Source organism: Cajanus cajan, chromosome 4, assembly GCF_000230855.2.
Source record: "Cajanus cajan strain Asha chromosome 4, NIPB_CcT2T_4, whole genome shotgun sequence".
In the NCBI taxonomy this organism is placed as follows: domain Eukaryota; kingdom Viridiplantae; phylum Streptophyta; class Magnoliopsida; order Fabales; family Fabaceae; genus Cajanus; species Cajanus cajan.
Genome location: NC_138520.1, coordinates 74,014,822 through 74,039,648, shown reverse-complemented (window position 1 = coordinate 74,039,648; position 24,827 = coordinate 74,014,822). Strand labels below are relative to the sequence as shown.

The 24,827-nt window shown below is 36.5% G+C and overlaps 4 protein-coding genes and 1 pseudogene across 4 annotated transcripts; 1 reads left to right on the top strand and 4 right to left on the bottom strand.

The window, feature by feature from the left end:
- Positions 1 to 253: 253 nt before the first annotated feature.
- LOC109799411 (LRR receptor-like serine/threonine-protein kinase FEI 1) lies at positions 254 to 7,848 on the bottom strand. The gene is made up of 2 exons (XM_020359966.3): positions 1,522 to 7,848; positions 254 to 1,367 (listed from the first exon to the last, which is right to left on the bottom strand). The coding sequence occupies exons 1-2, from the start codon at positions 3,320 to 3,322 to the stop codon at positions 985 to 987; spliced, it is 2,184 nt and encodes a 727-aa protein (XP_020215555.1). The 5' UTR covers positions 3,323 to 7,848; the 3' UTR covers positions 254 to 984.
- Positions 7,849 to 8,001: 153 nt separating this feature from the next.
- LOC109800088 (MDIS1-interacting receptor like kinase 2) lies at positions 8,002 to 13,756 on the bottom strand. Its single transcript, XM_083073793.1, has 4 exons — positions 13,745 to 13,756; positions 13,240 to 13,669; positions 8,825 to 9,316; positions 8,002 to 8,590 (listed from the first exon to the last, which is right to left on the bottom strand). Exons 1-4 carry the CDS (start codon positions 13,754 to 13,756, stop codon positions 8,214 to 8,216), a joined length of 1,311 nt encoding a protein of 436 aa, XP_082929919.1. The 3' UTR covers positions 8,002 to 8,213.
- On the bottom strand, positions 13,258 to 17,880 carry LOC109795939 (uncharacterized). Its single transcript, XM_083073045.1, has one exon. The coding sequence runs from the start codon at positions 14,513 to 14,515 to the stop codon at positions 13,862 to 13,864; it is 654 nt and encodes a 217-aa protein (XP_082929171.1). The 5' UTR covers positions 14,516 to 17,880; the 3' UTR covers positions 13,258 to 13,861.
- Positions 17,881 to 18,034: 154 nt separating this feature from the next.
- On the bottom strand, positions 18,035 to 21,431 carry LOC109796569 (uncharacterized). The gene is given in 3 exon segments (XM_083073044.1): positions 18,035 to 18,483; positions 18,717 to 20,858; positions 20,861 to 21,431. Coding segments are annotated over 3 exon segments (3,003 nt in total). The 5' UTR covers positions 21,345 to 21,431; the 3' UTR covers positions 18,035 to 18,106.
- Positions 21,432 to 21,977: 546 nt separating this feature from the next.
- LOC145957520 (putative mitochondrial protein AtMg00820 pseudogene) lies at positions 21,978 to 22,286 on the top strand (annotated as a pseudogene).
- The last annotated feature ends 2,541 nt before the right edge of the window (positions 22,287 to 24,827 follow it).

The following is a 24,827-nucleotide window of genomic DNA, read 5'->3' as shown; positions in this document are numbered from 1 at the left end:
TTTAGCTAAGACCATGTTGTATATTTGATTTTCTGTTGAAGTTGCTCAATGTCCAATATTTCTTGTCTTAAAATGATGTTATTTCTGACTAACCAAATGTTATATACGACTGTGCACCACAAAATTTTCTAGCCTTTTGCTGCTTTTCCAAAAGAGATCGAGCACAGCAGCTGCATGAAATGTTGTTCGATATTTGAAGGTAGTACAGTAGATAAATTTGCCCACCCATAACATGCTTTTCGGAGTGTGTCGATTGTGTTGCATACAAAGAATAAGTGGTGGCTTGTTTCTTGAGTCCCCTTGCAGAACCTGCATATAGTTGATCCTCAAAAAAAACCCCAATATTTTTTTTTATCAGATTACCAACAGTTGGCATTCCATGAAGTCCATGAAAGATGACTCATAATTCAACATTAATAATTAAATATTACCCCTAACATTTCTAAATGTCCAACTACAAAATTTCCAGATTTTCGTCTGTCATTATGTGATGATATGCTTTATAATTAATAAATACTATTGCATGTGCAATATCTAACTACAAGTTTTCGTGGTTATCTATTTATCCCTTCGTCATTGAATGATAAGATTTATTCACAGATTAATATTGGGATACAAACTAAATACCCTCGATTAAGAACAAGATGTAATAATCTTCTCCTCTCATGTAAATATTATAACATAATCTTATGATAACAATAAATATATCATTTTTTTAATATGATTTTATTAAAATGTTAATAAATGTAATACTTTTGATTGGAATGATAGAAAAATTTATGAAAGAACGAATTAACAAAATAATAATTAATATTATATTAAAAATAATAATATATTTTATTTAAGAAGATTTTTCATAATGCTTAAACATCAGTCATATTATGAGAGAGGGAGTATCTAACTATGCCTGCAAATAATACTTGGACTTTGACCAAGTCTTTAATAATTGATAGAAGAAAAAAAAAGGTGCATTTTGAAGTTTCTCTACGCGGAGTTGACAATTCCAGATGATTGGAGTTCTTGTCTCACGAGCTGCTGCAACGAAATTTCATGCAAAGGAATGAGTAATGGAGTTGGCTGACTCAAAAAACATTGAGACACTTGTTTCATCGTTGGACGAGAACAAGGATTGGGATTCAAGCATGCAAATGCTATCATAGCAACACGAACTATGTCTAGTGAAACTTCAATATTTGGTGATGGGAGGCGCCGATCCAATAGTTCATATAATGTGATGATACGAGTTGATGCTGATTGGAGTGATGACAGGATTTCCTTAGGATGTTTCCCCACCAAAATTTCAAGTGTCACTACTCCGAAACTAAAAACATCACATTTTTCATTCACGACCATTGTATAGGCAAGTTCTGCATTGATGAGATAAAAAATTAATAATATTAGACAAAATATACAATTCATATGAACTCTAGTCCAACTGCATGTCAAATATGTAAACAAAAGTAAATACAAGAAAAAAAAGGATAGGAACCAAAAGAAGACAAGGGCTAAAGAATGATTTACCAGGAGCTATATATCCAATGGTTCCAGCAGCTATAGTTCTATTGGATGAGTCACGTTGGAGGAGTCTGGCTGTGCCAAAGTCACCAACAATAGGCTCCCACTCTGAGTTAAGCAATACATTGCTGGCTGATATATCTCTGTGAACAATAGGAGGAGTGCAATCATGATGAAGATATGAAAGAGCATGTGCAGTGCCTTTCACTATGTTAATCCTCTTTTTCCAATCCAATTCCATTGCTTCTACATCATCATACAGGACTGAAAACAAGCTTCCTTTTTCCATGTACTCATAGATCAAAAACATGATTCTTCTGTGCAAGCAAAATCCAAAGAGCTTCACGATATGTCGATGCTTTATTTCTAATAATACTTTGACTTCATTTCTGAAACTCTCATCAAAAGCCGGCACCTCTGCTTCAAAGCCATGAAGTTTTTTCAAGGCAACAACCTTTCCATTAGGTAATTGTGCCTTATAAACACTCCCATAAGCTCCTGTCCCAATACAATATTTCAGGTCAAAGTCTTGGGTTGCTCTAATGATGTCTTCATAGGCTATGCTTCCATCATAATTCCATATACAGAACAAATCCCCATTCTTAGTTGCTGAGGTTGTATTTGCATGTTTGTTTTTAATTTTAACGTGAATGAACCATAGATATATCAGCAGAAAGAAGGCCAAGATTAGAAAAATAAGGATAGGAAGAACTATGACCAGTTTGTGTCTTACCTTGTTGCCACTGGCTGAACAAGGCTGGAATTGGAAGTTGGTTTGAGTATATAATATGTCGCTACAAAGATCCTCGTTGCCTACGAGCGCAGAAGCAGGGAAACTATCTGGAATGGGACCCTTTAAATAATTGAATGAAATGTTCAAATTAGAGAAAGGTTTGTTGAATAGAGTAACTGCCCCGGTAAGATTATTATAGCTTAGATCCAAACTTTCTAAGGATGGAAAGTAGTTGACATATCCAAGCTCTGGCGGTATTTCACCACTAATGAAGTTGTGACTGATGTCAATAGTGGTTAGTGTTGCATGGCTTCCAACTGAAAAGGGTTCTAGGGAACCAACTAGTAGATTGTGAGAAATGTCAAGCCTTTCTAATTTAGTGAGATTTGTAAGTGAAATGGGCAAGGTCCCATTGATTCTGTTGCAAGATAGATCTAACACAGTAAGATTTTTCAGGAAGAACAATTCATGAGGAATGGGGCCTTGAATGCTGGTAGTGGAGATGATTAGGCTCTTTAATTGGGTAAGATTTCCTAGTGAGGAAGGTATCTCACCATAAAGATTATTGTAGGACATATCTAGATGAGTGAGTTTTGGGAGATTACCAATTTCTTGTGGGATGGTCTCGTTTAGTCCACTTTCCCAGACCTCTAGCCTTTCTAAATTCTTGAAAGCGGATAAGTTAAGTGTTGCAAATCTAATTCCTTTTGTTATAAACGGATACGTGATTCCTGTTATGCTTCCATCGTTGTTGCAAACTATGCCATCCCACAAACATATATCGTATGGTTTTGGCTGCTGTTGATTCCACCATCCACTATTTTTTATTGCAATTGCCTCCGATCGAAGCTGCGATGCTGTAGGCGCGGCTTCTAACTCCAATACTATCTCCATAATAACCATACCATAAATAACAATAAAGGCAGTCACAGAGAAATTCTGCATCCTTTGCAGATCAAAATATTTTGTGAAAAACAAAATGCTGCATCCCATAGTTAGTGGTATCTTACAGAGAAAGATTTTGCTTATGAGATTTATGAGAAACTGAACTTTATTTATGTCTGGGACTAACATGTTAGTTGATCACTCGTTTATCCTCAAAAAATCCAAGATTGACTAAAACATGCATAAACATGCTTTGCCCCATTGACTCACGGAGTCACGGCATTTGTTGAATTAGAGTCAACTTTGAAAAATTCAATGCATGCATTTCTCAGAGGCTACATCTATTTAGTGTGTTTGTTGATTTTAAGGCTAAAGCATCTTTATATAGTTTTAATCAAAATTAATTTTACCAATATTTTTCCAAATATAAACTTAGAATAAAGGGTTTAATGAATGAGAATGCTTAAAATTTGTTGTCCCTGATGATGTCCCATGATGAGGACAGTATTGTCATTTTGGGATTAACCTTTAGATCAATCCGAGGGGCCACCACAAGTTTAGGTCTCAAGAGAAGTCGTAAACAATTTCATGGAAAGAGATAAGGAAGAAACAATGATGACTTTATGTTATCTAGCACAACTTATTCTAGTATGACTTGTGTAAATGGATGGTCCTCAATTGACGTGAAATTCACACTAGAAAATTCACATACTGATAAAAGTTTTGAAATTACACTTGTCATAAGCTTTGATAGAGTTGAACTTGAAGCATCATCTGTATTTTGGCTCATTTATATTTCTTAATAGTTGCCTTTAGAGGTTTGTACCAAATTCTCCTTCACCTCTTCTCACAAATATTTTGTTCTTTTTTCCTCCATAAAAGCAATCTCAACGCCTTAGAATCAAAGATAAAAAGGTGTTGTTCTTCCATGATAGAGTCATTCATTCACACCAGACAACTGAGTTTTCAACAAAGTGCATAATAAAGCAACACTTGACAACCTAAATTACCCCAAGAGAAAGAGACAAAGTTTGGGCACAGGCCATCCAACTATTGGCTTTTGCTAATGCCAACCTGCTAATAAACAATATATTTTTCCTTTAAATTCACTGTGTAAGTTAGATCAATTTTTTTTTGGCAAAGGTACTATTATTTATTATATTTTACACAGACCGAAGACTTTATATCTTCTCAGGCAAAAAACAGATATAGGTTTAGTAGTGTTAGTACTCAGTAGATACCAGTACTGATAAAAACAAGGCCACTAAATAAATTTATCGTACACTTGGAATACAAATATTAGGAAACTAACACTAAAAGACAGCATGGGAACAAATAGCACATTTTGTGGTCATTTTAACTTTTATCAATTTGATTAAAATAACACTCAATTAATTGAGTATAAATTCAGCTTTCAATTGATACTAAAATTAATGTAGAAAGACTATCTCTAACGTATATATTATTCCAATTTCAACATTTCAAGCTAAATTAGTGTCTTATGTTTTCCTGGCATATGATTGATTCAAAACCTTTTAACCTAATTCAAGAGATTAATGTTGATTATTTCAATAATTAAATGGACTGAAAATAATTTTGATAATGATTCATACATGAAGAAATTCACAGAGAAATAAAAAAATCGTTCCATTGAACATTTTTGAGAGACAAACCCATAGAACCACAAAAATGGCACCTAGGATATGTGGATGGGCATAGGGAAAACGAAAAAGCTTCCATGCATGATGCAGACAATGTCTAACTTTATCAAATTAAATACGAGTCATAATGAGTAGTCCTACCAAAATATTAAGTTAGGAAAAAACAAAGTTAGAGACATATCTAACTCTAAACACATCTTATTACAGACCACGGACCTACGAGCAAACCATTACATTCCATTTGATATACACAATTTAATGAGAACTAGTTTAACTTGAAAAACGGAAATTCGTGAAGTTTTATAACACTTCAGCCAAATAAACAACAAATTTTTTATTCAATGCTGATAAGGCCTAATTTCAACTAGAAGTTTCACATTCAGGACTTCACTATTTTAAATAGTGCCTTAGTTCTTGACTCATGAGCTGCTGCAATGAAACTTCACGCAAGGGGATGTTTATTGGTGTGAGCTCAGAAAGAAAACATTGAGAGACGCATTTCATTGTTGGACGAGAGGAAGGATTGAAATTTAAGCATGCAAGTGCCACAGTGGCAAGACGAACTATGACCAATAAAACTGAAAATGTTGGCCGTGGGAGCTAGGCATTGGCTGTGGGATTGACACGAAGAGGTTGATGTTGGCATCACATTTGACTAAGGTAAAGGTGGTGGAGAATAAGAGAATAGGGGCGTCGTATTGTGGAGGAGGTAGTCGTTGAGAAAGAGGTGGAACATGTAACGACAATGGAAGGATTGTCAATCTATCATAAAGAGAAATAAAAAAATAAAATAGAAATGGATAACCTCTTATTCTCATTGAGCACAGTTGACATGGAGAGGTTAATGTTGGCGTTTGATGGGGTTATTTTATGATTTTTTTAGAGGATATTTTATAAAAGTTATTTTTTATCAGAAGAGCATAATCTAATTTTATTCATGAATTTCTATTTATAGAGAAAATTTGTTATACAAAATCAAATATTGATATTATCTTATTCTAAAAATAAGAAAACAAATCCTAAAATAATCAAAATATATTAAATTTAAATATTTGAAATATAATTTTCCTTAAGATATTTAGGCATATACCCAACAGCGTTGCATTTGGCCAAGGTGAACGCGGTGAAGGAAAGGAGGATAGGAGTGTCATATTGAGAAGGAGGTAGTCATTAAGGAAGAGGTGGAGTGTGACACTAGTTGTGGTAGGATTATGATTATGATTTCCAATTTGCTTGGGAGGTGCAGGAGAGATTATGATTTCTAAAGTAGAACTATAACTAGGTTTTCGGAAATGGATTTATAGTTAGGTTTATATAAATAGAGATATATTAGAAAAAAGAAGAAATTATAGAATGACAAGTTAACATTTTCATAGACATGATAATACCTAAAGTTTATTTTAAAATGATGCGTTGTCATAATACAAATTAACTTAATTTTTATATTATAAATAGATAGAAGAAGAAGCTTAAAAGTGTTGTCACTTGTCAATAATAAAGTTCCGCATGGACAACATTCATTTTGGGATCATCATTATGAAGCACCAAAGGGGCACCATAAGTTTAGGTCCAAAGAGAAATCATAAAGATGCCAAGGAAAAAGATAAGAAAGGAACAAGGGACGACAATATTTGTCAGAATTGATTACACTTTTTTTTTCTTCCTTTTTTCATATGAACATAGCACAAAAGATGGACTGAGACACTAGCTTAGTAAGGACATCAGCAATTTGTTCAACAGAGGTAATATGATATGATGCACAGATTCTTGTCAGTTGAATCTTTTTATTGAGCAGAATACAGATCTAGCTCAAAGTGTTTGGTGTGAAAGTGGCTGAGGATTTAGGGAAGGGGAGTTTTTGTGATTTTCCATTTTTCCCACATAGAAAGCCTTGACACAAGTGTAGTTTTTTTATCGGTAGGAACATTATATTGTTTGAGAAAATAATTTACAAATGAATGTGAAGCATGACCAAGTTTAGCACGTCAAGCCAGGATTTTACAGCATTATTATCTTGGAATTAACTTTATGAACTACCAGAGGGGCCTCCAAAAGTTTAGATCACAAGAGATGGTTTTACGGAAAGAGATAAGTACACCGGTGTGTATAATTTCTTCAAAGTTTCTTTCTATGAGCAGTAGATGAAAAAGGAAGAGATTGAACGTTGACAATTTGTTCAACAGAGGGAATGACCCTTACTATCTGAATTTATCACCTCACAAGTCTCTTATTAAATATGTAAGCTTTTTTTTTATTTTTTTTATTTAATTTTTATCATCTTGGCCTGATTTATCTTTGTTTTCAATTTTTTCATATAGGATCTTTTTCTGTATTTGATTGCTGGAGCCGTTCAAATTTCACTTGAGTCTTAGATGGATCATGATATTGGAAGCATAATTCTGATCCGCAAATGAGTTTTAAAACTATGATGATTGATCATGGCCAACGCAAAAACAGAGAATGTCCCACTTTGAGTGAAGCAACCCAAAATTGCTTCTCTACCATCTTTGTTGAAGGAAGAATGCAATGCAAAGATTAAAGACAGATAGATAAAGATCTCATTATTGCAAAGAAAGATGCAAGTCCCTCGGATCAACTGACACATACATTCACTAGCAAAGTGGGCAAAATAAAAGCAACAGACTCGTTTCTTTGGACAAAAATTATCCACCTTTTGCATTTTCCCAACCAATTCTCCATTTTCATAAACCTGCACCACAAACGGTGTTTCCTTTCCTTTTTCTCTATACTTTTACAATTTTTTTTTGTTTACTTTCTTTATGTGTATTTAAGACTTGTTTTGTCCAATTAATTAATCTGACACAGTCAATCATTGCATTCTACATTCTTTGATTGATTAAACTCAATTCCAACACCATTACATACATTAAAACGTTAACAACTCACTGATGACAATACATTCACCAATAAATCAAAAAATTTCAGACCGTTAATTTCAAACTATATCAGTTTTCATGTGCTTGGAGTACGAGTGAACTAAGGAAACAAGGAGCACGGGAGGGAACAGAACGTTAATGACACTGCATTGACATAACAGTGATCGGTTCAATTACATTCTTACAGTTATGGATCATCATTTTCTTTCCCCTCAGTCAATTTCCCACATTCTCACTACTACCAAAACACTAAAATGTAACCACTCTTTCTACTGTACGTCATATTCCTGATTTGCGAATAACTACGAAATTAATACAGCAAAACCCATAGCAACTTTTTTTTTTTTTTTTTTAATTTATAATCCATACTAAACATATCACAATTCAACAAGAACTAGTTTAACATAAAAACAGAACTTCATGAAGCTTTCTAAATTCTAACAATTCACCCTAACAACTACACAAACTTTTATTGAATGCTGGTAACATCTAATTTCAACTTTAAGTTTCACTTTCAGGAGTTCACAAATTTAAATAATGCCTTAGTTCTTGACTCATGAGTTGCTGCAATGAAATTTCCCGCAAAGGAATGCTTAATGGTGTGAATTGAGTAAGAAAATGTTGAGAAATGCATTTCATTGTTGGGCGAGAGGAAGGATTGGGATTTAAGCATGCAAATGCCACAATTGCAAGATGAACTATGTCTAGTAAAACTGACATTGTTGGCTGTGGGAGGCGTTGGTCCAATACATCACACAATGTGATGCCATTATCAGTAGAAGCTGATTGAAGTGAAGATGATAATTCCTTAGGATGCCTTCCTACCAAAGTTTCGAGTGCCACCACTCCGAAGCTATACACATCACACTTTTCACCCACTAACATACTATATGCAAGCTCTGCATTTGTAACATTATCATGGGAAGATTCAAAGATCAAATAGAAAATAGTAAAAAATTAAGAATATTGAAATCTATAATTTGTATTAGGTCAAGTATTATAAACTAGTTCTTCTACCTGTTATATGTATGGATTAGGCAAGCTCGCGGCCAAATCACGTAAACTAAAAGACAAAGGTAAATAAACAAGGAACCCAAAAAAGAAGACTAATAACAAAGATAGGAACAATTTACCTGGAGCTATATATCCAATGGTTCCAGCAACTATAGTTCTATTGGACGAATCAAGGCTGAGGAATCGGGCAGTGCCAAAGTCACCAACACTGGGCTCCCACTCTGAGTTAAGCAAGATATTGCTGGCTGATATGTCTCTATGCACAATTGGATTGATACAGTCATGGTGTAGATATGACAGGGCATGTGCAATGCCTTTCACTATATTAACCCTCTTTCTCCAATCCAATTCCATTGCCTCCACATCATCGCACAGGACAGAAAACAAGCTTCCTTTCTCCATGTACTCATAGATCAAAAACATGATTCTTCTGTGCAAGCAATATCCATAGAGCTTCACAATATGTCGATGCCTTATTTCTGATAATACTTTGATTTCATTTCTGAAACTCTCATCAAAAGCTGGCACCTCTGCTTCAAAGCCGTGGAGTTTTTTCAAGGCAACAACTTTGCCACTTGGTAATTGTGCCTTGTAAACACTACCATAAGCTCCTGTTCCAATACAATACTTCATGTCAAAATTTTCTGTTTGTGTAATGATGTCTTCATAGGCTATGGTTCCATCATAGTTCCAAATACAGAACAAGTCCCCATTTTTAGTGGCTGTCATTGCCTTTGCATATTTGTTCATAATTGCAATGTGCATATGCCTTAGATACAGAAGACAGAAGATAGCTATAATTAGAAAAGTGAGGATAGGAAGAACTATGACCAAATTGTGCCTTACTTTGCTGACCAAATTGTGCCTTACTTTGCTGGCCGGACAAGGCTGAAATTGGTATTCAGTTTGGACATACAAAATGTCAGTACAGACACCCTTGTTCCCTATTAGTGAAACCGGAAACCGGAGAGATACCATCTGGAATGGGACCTGTGAAGAAGAGAGAAAAAGATAGAGGTGGAAATATGTGTGTATTATGTGGAGTCTGATCCAAAGAAGGGGTATATACACATTTAAATAGAATGACTAAAATAACCCTATTTACATATTGTAACATCCCCCCTCAAACTCAAGTAGGTAAGGAAGATACCAACTTGAGTTTGGAAACTAATGTGCGAAAACGTCCAGGATGATGTGCTTTAGTGAGCAAGTCAGCTGGTTGATCAACAGTGCTAATCGAAATTAGATGAAGAGTACCACGAACAACTTGTTGTCTAGTAATATGACAATCAATCTCAATGTGCTTGGTGCGCTCATGAAATACATCATTGTGAGCAATCTGAATAGCACTACGATTGTCGCAAAACAGATCAGTAGGAGAAGATTGGGGAAACCCAAGATCACCTAAAAGCCAACGAATCCAGACAATCTCAGAAGTGGTATCAGCCATAGCACGATATTCGGCCTCAGTACTAGAACGTGCAACAAGTTGTTGTTTCTTGCTACGCCAAGAAATAAGGGAGTCACCAAGAAAAATGCAAAAACCAGTAACAGAACGGCGGTCAGTGGGATCACCACCCCAATCAGCATCTGAGTAAGCACGAAGGATCAATGGAGAATCAACTGAGTAATGGAGACCGTGAAAGATAGTGCCCTTGATATATCTGATGATACGAAGAACAGCAGCAAAGTGTGTGGATCGTGGGGCACACATGAACTGACTAACCAAATGAACAGCATATGCGATATCTGGTCGAGTGACTGAGATAAATCAAGCTCCCAACCAACTGTCGATAAAGTGTCGGGTCTTCAAGAAGAGTACCATCAAGGGGAGTGAAGTGAACACGAGTTTCAAGAGGAGTAGACTCAGTTTTGCAATCTGTGAGTCCTGCTCGAGAGATAAGATCAGAAGCATATTTGGCCTGGGAGAGGAATAGACCATCATCACAAGAGAGAATCTGGATGCCCAAGAAGTAGCTGAGTGAACCAAGATCCTTCATCTCAAAGTGCAGATTCAAGAATTGCTTAAGCTCAGAGATACCATTAGGGTCATCACCCGTGATAATCATATCATCAACATACAAAAGAAGCATAACAGTACCATGATCGTTGCGACGGATAAAGAGTGCATTGTCATAAGTGCTAGAAGTGAACCCAAGTTGAGAAATGGTGTCATGAAATTTAGCAAACCAGGAACGAGGAGCCTGTTTAAGACCATAGAGAGCCTTACGAAGGTGACACACCTTGTGCGGAGGACAAGAGTAACCTGGTGGAGGTTGCATGTAGACTTCTGCATCTAAATCACCATTAAGGAAGGCATTCTTGACATCCATTTGATCAATAAACCATTTCTTTGAGGCAGCAATAGCAAGGAGAGTACGAAGAGAAGTGAGACGAGCAACAGGAGCAAAAGTCTCCTCATAATCAATGCCATATTCCTGAGTAAAACCCCTTGCAACCAAACGCGCCTTATAGCGCTCAATGGAACCATCAGAATAAGTCTTGACCTTGAAAACCCATTTGCAGCTCATGAGATTCTTGTCAGGAGGATGATCGACAAGATCCCATGTGTTGGTAGTTTCTAAAGCCTGTAGTTCAGCTTGCATGGCCTCTCGCCACTTAGGATCTGCAGAAGCCTCTCGATATGTCTGGGGTTCATAGTGAGACATTATGGTGGAAAAACAATGGTAATCACGAAGATAAGAAGGGGGTTTTCTTACCCTAGGGAGAAGATCAGGAGGAGGTTGAAGAGCTGGATCTTGAACCGCAGGATCAACGGCAGAGGCGAGCTCATTCGGAATTATGGGAAGATCGGAAGCCCCTGTAAGCTCATCAGAGGAACCTGCATCAAAGTCATGAGGAAAAAGATCTATAGAAGGGTTAGTGAATAATGGAGTAGAGGTGGATGGAATAGACTTAAACGTAGAGAGAGAGGAGAACATTTTGTGTTCCCAGAAAACAACATGACGGGAGATACGAATGCGTTGAGATATGGGATCCCAAACACGATAGCCAAGAAAGCAACAAAGACGAGCTCGAGGCTGAAGTTTGGTATATTCATGAGGCTGAAGAAGAACAAAACATGCACAACCAAAGACTCTAAGAGACTCATAACTCGGAGTAGTTCCAAAAAGACGCTCGAAAAGAGTCTTATCACCCAAAACAGAGGAGGGAAGACGATTAATGACATAAACAGCAGTAAGGGCAGCTTCACCCCAAGTGCGTTCTGGACAAGAGGAGGAAATAAGCATGGCACGGATGGAATCAAGAATGTGACGATGCTTTCGTTCAGCACGCCCATTTTGTTGAGAAGTACCTGGACAGGAAAACTCAGATGTAGTGCCCTGTTCAGCAAGAAAATGCAAAAGCTTAGAATCACGATATTCAGAGGCATTGTCACGACGAAAGGTTTTGATGCACTTTGAAAATTGAGTTCTAATCATAGTGGCAAAATTAATATAAATTTGAGGAATTTCTGATCTAGATTTCATCAAATATATCCATGTAAAACGAGAAAAGTCATCAATGAAAATAACAAAGTACCGACGACCACCCATTGTTGGGGTTGGAGCCGGTCCCCAAACATCAGAATGCACAAGATCAAAAGGAGAAGCAGAAGAAGAAATACTGTCATTAAATGGTAAAGCAGCTTGTTTAGCAGTTTGACAAGCAGAACAATCAAGTTTATCTTCTTTAGTGGAGCCTAAACTACCCATGGAAATAAGGGGACGTAATTTGCTAAGAGAGGTGTGACCAAGACGTTGGTGCCAAAGATGGATGGAAGAGGGCGTTGAAGCAGCACATAGATTATTGGATGAGGGAACATGAAGTGTGGTAAGCTCAAACATCCTTCCGATCTTACGCCCATTCCCAATGATCTTCCCCGTCCGCGGATCCTGTACAGTACAACCAGTGGAAGAAAATGTGAGAGTATAACCAAGATCACAAAGTTGACCAACGGAAATAAGGTTAAAATTTAATTTGGGAACTTGATAAGCATCAGGTAGACTAAGAGAAGGTATAGAAATAGGTCCCTTATGGCTCACTTCCATTAGAGAGCCATCTGCAGTGTGAATATGACTAATAGGATCTCTAGAGGACATGTCAGAAAAAACATGTGAAGATGAAGTCATATGGTTGCAACAGGCAGAGTCAAAATACCAACGGATGTTACCTGGTGTTGTGGCTAAAGCAGTAGAAGGGTTACCGGAGGAGATAGAGAGAACCTGCTTGAGAATAGACTCGAGATCACCAACAGAAACAAGTGCTTGTGCATCAGAAGATTTCCCTTCATTGATTGGAGTAGTGGCAAGAGCAGACCTAGATGGAGATGAACCAGCAGAACGACGTTGGGATCGAGTGTGAGCCGAACGAGGCGGGCAAGTAGGAATAGGGTGAATAACATCCAAATTTGACATGATAATTGAGAAAATTAAGCTATAGGAATAAAATTTGGTAAAATGAAGCTAAGAAATGAAAAATACAAGCAAAAATAGAATTTTTTTTTTTTTTTTGTTTTTTTTATTTTTTTAACCTGGTACACCAGGTAGCTCTGGTACACGCGAATCGGAGGCGACGGTGGCAGCTGCGGTGGTCTGGGAGCGCTTGGAGGCTCGGGACTTGCGTTTGGAGACCTTCCCGGTTGGTGGCGGCGGTTCGCGTTCGGGGACTCCGGCGGCGCGAGGCGGTGCAGGACGAAGAGCAGCGGCCCGAGCGCGGCGATTCTGGCGGAGGAGACGGGCGCGGCTGAGCAGGAGGCGACGGGGAAGACCTCCGAGATGACGAACCTGGCTGGATCTAGCGGAGGAGGCGCGCGCGGCGGTTCGCGTTTGGGGACTCCGGCGGCGCGAGGCGGTGCAGGACGAAGAGCAGCGGCCCGAGCGCGGCGATTCTGGCGGAGGGGACGCGCGCGGCTGAGCAGGAGGCGACGGGGAAGACCTCCGAGATGACGAACCTGGCCGGATCTACGCACTCACCAAGTGCGGCGGGGAGGTCAGCGCGCGGAGGCGGCGGCGGCAGGCGGTGGTGGAGAGTTAAGCTCTTGATACCATGTGAAGAAGAGAGAAAAAGATAGAGGTGGAAATATGTGTGTATTATGTGGAGTCTGATCCAAAGAAGGGGTATATACACATTTAAATAGAATGACTAAAATAACCCTATTTACATATTGTAACAGGACCCTTCAAATGATTGTAGCGTAGATTAAGAATTTTTAAGGATAGCAAATGTCCAAGCTCTGGTGGTATTTCACCACTAATGTAGTTGTAACTTAGATCTAATTCATTAAGATTTTGCAGGAACAACAGTTCACGAGGAATGGAGCCTTGAATGTTGTTGCTATAGATGGTTAGGGACTCTAATTTGATAAGATTTCCCAGTGAAGGAGGTATCTCCCCTTGAAGATAATTGTAGGACAAATCAAGATGAGTGAGTTTTCTGAGATTACCAATTTCAGGTGGGATGGTTCCATATAGTCCACTTCCCGTGACCTTTATGCTTTCTAAATTCTTGAAAGCAGAAAAGTCTAGTGTTGCTAAATTCCCTGATGAAACATATGGATCTATGATTGCAGTTATGCTTCCATCCTCGTTGCAAGTTATACCAACCCATGTACAAATAGAGGAGTAGGCATCTATCTTGGATAGATCCCACCATCCACTGTTAAGTATAGCATTTGCTTCTGATGGAGACAGCAATGGTGTTGGTGCCGGTGCAGGTGCAACTCCTGACTCCAATACAATCCCCATAATAAGCATACCATAAATAACAAGAAAGTTGGTCCCATACAAATTGGAAACAAAAAGCAGCATCCTCTCCTTTGCACACCAAAATATTTCAACTGGCTTCAGTTATGAACTAACTAGTTAATTGGTAATAATAAAATATTAGAGAGATGAAATGTTTGTTTCTGAGATTTAACAGAAACTGAACTTTTATAATGTTCTGTGGCTAGCATGATAGTTGGTATCTCTTTTATTCTCACACCCACCTTGACTACAACAGCCATTGAAAATTGAATGCAAGCATTTCTTGGAGGCTGCCTTTACTTAACTTTTATTATGATAAACCGAATCTTAACTTTTATTATGTTGTGTAAGTAACGTGCTAATTCAGTTGGTCAATGGTCACTACCCCATATTTACTACAACAGCCATAAACAGAATTTCACAATGATTTGCCCCATTGACGCGCATTTGTTAAGGCCTAAAGGTATTGGTTGATTCTGAGTCAACGTTGCAGAATTGATGCTAAGACTAACGTTCCATGAATACAAATAGGAATGTTTAAAAATGTTGTCCCTGACCAAGTCCCACAGGGCCAACCCAAGTTTAGAACCCAAGAGAAATCACAAGGAATTGCTACATGGAGTCTAGTAACATAAAATAACAAAAGTCACTAAATAGTAGTTAAGAAGAAACTAACTTATCTCATTACACTTTCTTTGTGTTACTTCAATTGATCGGTTGCTATGGTGGATTTGCTCGACGCATTGAACATATTGGTATATAACAAATGTTTTGCAGTTCGTTAGGCATCATGTTGCTCCTTTCATTATCATCCATCTATACGTGAGAGCAGTAATGGTGCATGAAGTCTGTATATGATTTAACTATGAATAATATTAAATTTTATAAATTAATATATCAAATTAAAACAATCCTATCTCATATTGTTCGTTCTCTTGCTTTGATCAAGTTAAATACGAGTCCTAATAAATAGTTCGAGTAAAAATATAATTTGAAACCTGTATAAACGCATCATATCCACACTCCAAGACTGAACCATTGCATTCCACTTGATATATATGGATTATTTACTATTTAAACTCCACTCTGACACGATTTCATCCTTAATTAAAACATTCCCACCTCACTGATGACATTATCTTCACCATAAAATAAAAAATTATCAGACTTCTAATTACTAATATCGAACTATATATGTTTTCATCTACATTAATAGGTACTAACTAAATATAAGGAATAAGGAATTAAGGATCTGGCGAGAGGAAAGGGAACTTAATGATGACAGTGCGCTGACATAACAATGATCAGGTTAATTTCATCCTTATTATTTTCATCAGAACATGAAAAACAGAGAAAACAGAGGTGAATAACTAAAACAAAACATAGAGGTTCTCATATATTTGAATATTAAAACTGAATAATCCCTAATTGGGTAAAACAAATAATAAAATATGACTAAGTTAACAAACAAATATTACTTGACTGCACAACTTACTTTTTCTGAACATAAACAACCTTTAACCAAACTTACAAGCAAAATTAAAAATTACGGAGACTTTAAAATATTTAATTCTGACATAGGAAAAATCTCAATCGCCAATACTCCTCCTTGAGATTTTTCTTCATCACTTCAAGCTTTGATTTTTATTATCTTTTACACTTCTTTGTTGGATCTCCTTCAAGTAGATAAGCATCCACAAATTTAACATTTGTGAGCTTAACATTAATTTTCTCATTTGAAATAAGAATCCTTGTAATTTTCTTAATCCACTTTCCATCTTGAATAACCTTTTCATGAGAGTTACAACAACATTATCAACATTGTTCTTCACAAAACTTCCCGTTGAATTGATAAGAAGTATTACAATAATTCCAATTAAATTTTCCCAATTAAAAAATTTTATTTACTCCATTGGCCAAAGCTATAACCATGATTGATACAGCTTCCATGACCCATAAAAAATGTTTCTCCATAATCCTTAAAAGCTTTGAAACCTCATTTTCTTTCTTCTCTTCAAACTTGTTGTTTCCAAAGGTCACCTTATCATGAGTAACTTATATTATGAGCCCATTTGAATCACATTTTAGAGTTCAAAATGCCTCTTCAAGTAACCTATTTTTCAAATCTTCGTCTTTATTTAATGGACAGTCATACCCGAAATGATAAAAAATGGAGCATCCCATATTTTTAAAACACAAAAAATAATTATTTTTAAGCATTTGTCCCACACTCAAAAGGTTTTGATTTATTTCAGAAACAAATAAAACATCTTAAATATATTTTATATCCGAAGGAGTTTCACTAGCAACAACTCCTTTACTTTTGACATCAATACTTTCTTCATTGCCTATGGTGATTTAGGAGATTTAGGACTGATTTAATTCCTTAAAAATTGCAGTATCATGAGTCATATGATTTATGCATTCACTGTCTATGAGCCATTTCTCTTTTCTTTTGCTCGTTGAATAAGACGTAGCAGTAAATAGATATTTCTCATGTTGCTCTTCATGCTCCACAATTTGGGCTTGATGTTCATGTGGGTTTGTTTTATTTTTACAAACTTTCTCCATATGACCAAACGCTAAACCAAATATATCATCATGTAATGTTGCCTGTATAGTGACAAGAGCTCTTCCTTCTCTTGTCACTTCATCATTGTGACTCCTCATTTGAGCTATTATTGGGTTTTTTGGTGATAGAGGTGGATTACTTCCATTTTCCACTATAACCCACAAACTTTGAGTTCTTAAATAAGTCCTCATTTTTGTAGCCCACAAGTGATAGTTTTCACTTACAAATATAGGAGGTGGAGGTAAAGAACCACTACCGTAAGCCATTTTTGTGTGGTTTTCTTAATTGGTTCTCTCTCTTTTTTTCACTCTCAATGACCCTTAAAGATCAATGAAACTCTTGATATCATGTTGAAAACAGAACATGAAAAACAAAGATGTATGACTAAAACAAAATATAGAGGTTTAGATTAGAAAATCTTTAACTTCACACAAAAAAAGGGACAAAAACTAATATGATATATTTAAGTTATGAACTCATATTTACATACTTTGTAAGTGTTTATAACAAGTACTTAAATACTAAAACTAACTAAACCCTGATTAGGTAAAACAAATAACAAAATATGACTAAGCTAACAAGCAAACACAATTTACCTACACAACTTACTTTTTCTTAACATAAGCAACTTTTAACTAAATTTACAAGTAAAATAGAAAACTACATAGACTTAAAAATATTTAATTATGACAATGAAAAAATCTCAACTGCCAACATTACAAACATAGCCAATTTCTTTCCTCTCAGTCAAATCTTCCCATTCTCACTACTACAAAATCACTGAGACACAACCTTTCTTGCTTCTGTACCTCATTCCGGATTTTCATTAAACTACAAATTAAACACACAAGAAAAATCGTAGTAACTGAATTTTACTTTTTATCGTATATATTTGCCCATATTGTGAAAAAATTATAATTTAACAAGTATTATAAACCATACTAATCAAATAACCAACACTACTTTAACATAAAAACAGAGTTTCGTGAAGTTTTCTAACAATAGGCCCGAATAACAACTACAAAATCTTTATTGAATGCTGATATCGTCTAACTTCAAATACAGGTTTCACTTTCAGTAGTTCACAATTTTAAATAGTGCCTGAGTTCTTGACTCATGAGCTGCTGCAATGAAATTTCACGCAAGGGAATGCTTAATGGTATGAGTTGAGTAAGAAAACATTGAGAAACACATTTCATTGTTGGGCGAGAGGAAGGATTGGGATTTAAACATGCAAATGCAACAATGGCAAGATGAACTATGTCTAGTAAAACTGACATTGTTGGCTGTGAGAGGCGTTGGTCTAATACTTCACATAATGTGATGCCATGATCATTAGAAGCTGAGTCAAGTGACAACAGAATTTCTTTAGGATGCCTTCCCACCAATATTTCAAGGGCCACCACTCCGAAGCTATACACATCACACTTTTCACTCACAACCATACTATATGCAAGCTCTGCATTTATAACATCAACAAGGAAATATTCAAAGATCAAAAGGAAAACAATAGAAAAATAACAACATTAAAATATACTATTTGTATAAACTCAAGTATTATAAACTAGTTCATCTGCCTGTTATATGTACGGATTAGGCATGCTCTCGATCAAAACATATAAACTAAAGGACACAGGTAAATCGCAAAGGAACCAAAAAAAGAAGACTAAAAAGAAAGATAAGAACAATTACCTGGAGCTATATATCCGATGGTTCCAGCAACTATAGTTCTATTGGATGAATCAAGGCTAAGGAATCGGGCTGTGCCAAAGTCACCAACACTGGGCTCCCACTTTGAGTTAATTAAGACATTGCTGGCTGATATGTCTCTATGCACTACTGGAGGAGTGCAGTCATGATGAAGATATGACAGAGCATGTGCAGTGCCTTTCATTATGTTAACCCTCTTTTTCCAATCCAATTCCATTGCTTCCACATCATCATAAAGGACAGAAAACAAGCTTCCTTTCTCCATGTACTCATAGATCAAAAACATGATTTTTTTGTGCAAACAGAATCCGTAAAGCTTCACCACATGTCGGTGCTTTATTTCCGATAATACTTTGACTTCATTTTTGAAACTCTCATCAAAAGCTGGTATCTCTGCTTCAAAGCCATGAAGTTTTTTTAGGGCAACAATCTTGCCACTTGATAATTGTGCCTTATAAACACTCCCATAGGCACCTGTTCCAATACAATATTTCATGTCAAAGTCTTCTGTTACTCTGATGATGTCTTCATAGGCTATGCTTCCATCAAAGTTCCATATACAAAACAAGTCCACATTCTTAGTCATCGTTGTCTTTGCATGTTTGTTGTTAATTGGAACTCGAATAAATCTTAGATACACAAGTAGTAAAAGGGCCATGATTAGAAGAATGGGGACAAAAATAATTATGACAAGTTTGAGCCTTACTTTGTTGCCACGGGCCATGATTACTTTGTTGCCGCGAGTTGAACAAGGCTGGAATTGGAATTTGGTTTGGATATCCAAAATGTCACTACATATGCCCTTGTTACCTACTAGTGCATCAGGAGGGACACCATCTGGAATGAGACCCTTCAAATAATTATAGGAAATGTCCACATGAATGACATATTGCAGAGATTGAGGAACCGTTCCGGTAAGATTATTATAGCTTAGATTCAGTCCTTTTAATGCTGGCAAGTCTGCAAGCTCTGTTGGTATTTCACCACTAATGAGGTTGCGACTGAGGTAAATAATGATAAGTTGTGCTGGGCTTCCACCTAACAATAAGGGATTTAGGGAACCACTGAGTTGATTGTGGGAAATGTCAAGCATTTCTAATTTTGTGAGTTTTGCAAGTGAAGTGGGCAAGGTCCCACTGATTCTGTTGTGTGATAGATTTAAAGAAGTAAGACTCTTTAGCAACACCAACTCACGAGGAATGGAACCTTGAATGTCGTTGTTAGAGATGATTAGCCTCTCTAATTGGGTAAGGTTTCCCATTGAAGGAGGTATCTCACCATCAAGAGAATTGTAAGACAAATCAATATAAGTGAGTTGGTGACTGAGGTTGTGACTAGTTAGCTGTGCATGGCTCCCGACTAACAAGGATTTTAGAGAACCAACAAGTAGATTGTGAGATATGTCAAGAAATTGTAATTTTGTAAGATTTATGAGTGAAATGGGCAAGGTCCCATTGATTCTGTTATGAGAAATATCTAAGACAGTAAGATTTTTCAGGAACATCATTCCACGGGGAATGGTGCCTTGAATCTCGTTGTTAGAGATGAGTAGTCTCTCTAATCGGGTAAGATTTGTCAGTGAGATGGGCAAGCTCCCATTGATTTTGTTGAAAGATAAATCTAAGTCATTGAGATTTTTCAGGAACTCCAGTTCACGAGGAATGGAAGTTTGAATCTGGTTGTTAGAGATGATTAGGCTCTCTAATCGGGTAAGATTTGTCAGTGAAATGGGCAAGTTCCCATAGATTCTGTTGTGAGATAGATCTAAGACAGTAAGATTTTTCAGGAACACCACTTCACGAGGAATGAAACCTTCGATTTTGTTGTAAGAGATGGCTAGGCTCTCTAATTGGGTAAGATTTCCAAGTGAAGGAGGTATCTTACCATAAAAAGCATTGCCAGAAAAGTCGAGATGGGTGAGTCTAGGAAGATTTCCAATTTCGGATTGGATATGCAAGCTCTGGTGGTAATTAGGGATGATAGAGGTTAGGGAACCACTGAGGAGATTCCAAGAAATGTCAAGCTCTTCTAGTTTTGTGAGATTTGTAAGTGAAATGGGCAATGTCCCATTGATTTGATTGAGAGATAGATCCAATACAGCAAGATTTTTCAGCAAAAACATTCTTGAGGAATGGATCCTTGAATGTTGGTGTCAAAGATGATTAGACTCTCTAATTGGGTAAGATTTCCCAGTGAATGAGGTATCTCACCGTGAAGAGAATTGGAGGACAATTGAAGATGAGTGAGTTTGGGGAGATTACCAATTTCAGGTGGAATAGTCCCTGTTAGTCTACAGTTGACAACCTCTAGCCTTTCCAAATTCATGAAAACAGATAGGTTTAGTGTTGCAAATTGAATCCCTGCATCATAACACGGATATCCGATTCTAGTTACACTTCCAGCTTTGTTGCAAACGATACCCTCCCACGAACAGATATTCTTTGGATTTGACTTCGACCCATTCCACCATCTACTATTGATTATAGCATTTGATTCCAATTGAAGCTGCAGTGGTGCAGATCCAGCTTCTATCTCCAATACAATCCCCATAATAACCATACCACACATGACAAAAGTGGGGCCATGGAAATTAGAAACAAAAAACTGCATCGTATCCTTTGCATACCAAAATATTTATACTGAGCTATATATGAGCTTCTGAGATTTATCAGAAACTAAACTTTTATTATGTTCTGGGAGGACTACCATAGTTGGTCACTCTTTTATTCTAACTCCCCAGCTAGACTATCTTAGAATAGTAGATTAAGTCTAACTCAATCTTACAAAATCGACTAGTAAGGTGAGAGTTACTTTTCACTTATATACTATTTAATTGCCTAATCTCTAGTCGACGTGGGACTTGGGTTTTTCTCAATACACCCCCCTCACATCCAGCATTATTGGACTTGGTACGTGGATAAATGGTAGGTGGTCCTTTTTAATGTCTAGGATTGGCGAGACTTGAATACACCCCCATGCCCATGGTGCATGTATCAATGAATGGTGGGTGACCCATTTTTAAGAATCTAGAATAGCTCTGATAGCATCTTAGAATAGTAGATTAAGCCTAACTCAACCCTACAAAATCGGTTTGTAAGGTGAGGGTTGCCTTATCCTATTGCACAATATATTAGTTATGATAATTTTTCCTCATCACACAAGGCTTTTCTTTCTGCCATCATATCTCATGATGAGCCTAGAAATTTTTCTCAAGCTGTAAAGCATCCAGAATGGCATGAGGCCATGGCTCAAGAAATACAAGCACTAGAAGCAAACCAGACTTGGACTTTGGAAGCACTTCCACAAGGCAAGAAGCTGGTTGGATGTAAATGGGTATATAAAATTAAGTATAAGGCAAACGATGAGATAGATAAATATAAAGCACACCTCATTGCTAAAGGATACACTCAAGTTGAGGGTGAGGACTTTACAAAGACTTTCACTCCAGTTGCAAAAATGAAAACAGTGCGTTGTTTATTAACAGTAGTAGCAACCAAAGGTTGGCAACTACATCAAATGGATGTTAGCAATGCATTCCTTCATGGGGAGTAATATGAAGAAGTCTATATGGCAATTCCTCCCAGATATGCAGTCACCAATACCAAACATGTGTGTCGCTTAAGGAAGTCCATATACGGATTAAAACAAGCATCAAGGAGTTGGTATACAAAATTGTCACGGGCATTGATACGGTATGGTTTCCAACAATGTCATTCTGATCATAGCCTGTTCACATACATTTCTGGGAATGTTTTTCTTGCCACACTGGTTTACGTGGATGACTTAATCATTGCTAGCAATGATCTTGGTACATGTGCTAGTTTCAAAGACTATCTCAGTAAATGCTTGCACATGAAAGATCTTGGGAAACTTAAATATTTCCTTGGCCTTGAGCTCTCATATGGAAACACATGTTTATTTTTATGCCACATTGGGAGGCAGCAACATGCATTCTTCGTTACTTGAAATCATCACCAGGACAAGGTATCATGATACTCGTCAACAATAATTTGCAGCTCGAAGATTTTTGTGATTCGGATTGGGCCTCTTGTCCCACTACAAGGCGGTCCATTTCTGGTTATATTGTCAAGCTAGGCTCAGTACCCATATCATGGAAAACGAAGAAACAAACTACTATTTCAAGATCCTCCAGTGAGGCTGAATATAGGGCAATGGCACATGCTACTAGTGAAATTATTTGGTTAAGAGGTTTGTTACGTGAACTTCAAGTTCCTTGTCAAGGTCCCACAACATTGTTTTGTGATAATCAGTCTGCGATTCACATAGCAGCAAATCCAGTTTTTCATGAGAGGACTAAGCACATTGAGATTGATTGTCATTTTATTAGAGAACATATACAAGCTGATACAATTGTTGCAACTTACTTGCCCACAAGGCAACAACTTGCAGATATATTCACAAAGGCATTAGGATGCAAACTTTTTCATGAACTATTATCCAAGTTGGGAGTTCATGATCTTCACTCTCCAACTTGAGGAGGGATAATGGAGATATTATCATTAGTTTGTTATCAGTTTGATTATATCATTAGTTTGTTATGTTTAGATTAGTTTGATATTATCTATATTTTGAATTTATATTTTAATTCTTCTGTACTCTTTTTTGGATAAGATAATTCAAAGTGGTTACAACTTTGTTACTACTACCATGTTTTTATATTGATTATTATTCATGAATGAATGAGAAGTTCCTCATTTATAAACTTATCAGACTGCAACAGCCATAACATAACATTAAATTCAACTCTTTGCCCCATTGACTGCTATTGTCATTGTCACGGCATTGGTTGACTTGATCAACTTTGGCAAATTGAATGCATGCATTAATTTTTCCGCCGTCTGCTTTGACTAACGCGTTTCATTTTAGAAATTTTTGTCACTGATGATGATGTTTCGGAGGGGCCACAAGAAGTTTAGAGATCATAAGGAGTTTCAAGGAAACAACGAACCAGAAGATTGCTTACATTTATTATACTTTTTTGTTAAGTTTGGACCATGTTGTGTGAGTCGGAGATTTTTTCACGGTTTCTTTCTAAATGTATATAAGCAGTAGAGGAGGGAAGAGAGAAGAGAATAAAAGTTATGGAGAGAAAATTATGAATACTGAACTCAATTGAATGATTCTATATGATAGTCACGATACATAGTAACTGTTGTTACATGGTTACTAGTAACAGAAAACAAAAAGATAACTAACAGTAGTTCAGAAACTAACTCATCCATTTACACTTTCTGTGTTTTCGATTGATTGGTTGCTGTGTATATGATCGACCGTTGAAAATATTGATAGCAGAAGAACAAGAAGGGTGGTTTAATGGCTTAACAGTAGTAGTAATTATTGTATTTGGTTTGTTCTGTTCGCCAGTTTTGGAACATGAACATGTTCCCTTACTCCCAGTTTGTTGAAATTGCCCTTGAAGACACATTGTTGGAGAATGGGTTTGAGCAAAGGTGAGGATGGAATTCTTAGAGCGGTAGATTTCTATTTATTTATAATTTTTATATAGTTAATTTGGGGGAAAAAATATGTTGTTGAAAAATCTAGCCTCAACAATACCAGTTGCTATTGTCTCCTCAACAATAAATTTATTGTTTGTTTATTAATTTATAATGCATTATTTTTCCTAACTCATGTATCGTTGATTTATTATAAATAATATATATCATTACATGTTAATATATCATATATTTATGTTTAAAAATTAAAGATTAGGCTTAAATATATTTAAACTAACTACCTCAAATTAACTCGATTTTCAAATTACTACTTTAAAATTTTTTTTTTAAATTACCTGACTAATATATATTTTTTTGGCTAAATACTTATTTTGGTCCCTTATAATCTTTTTTTGTTTCAATGTAGTCCCTCATTAATTTTTTGTTTCAATTTGGTCTTAAACTAATTAATTAGTTTCAATTTAGTCCCAAATTAATTAATTGGTTTCAATGTGAGACTTCCATCCAAATTATTTAAACGGAATTAAATTTTGGTCACGTGGATGCATACGTGGATGCCACGTGGATGAAAATTTTGTTGAAAACACCTGGACCCAGAACGGCCCATTCTGAAATC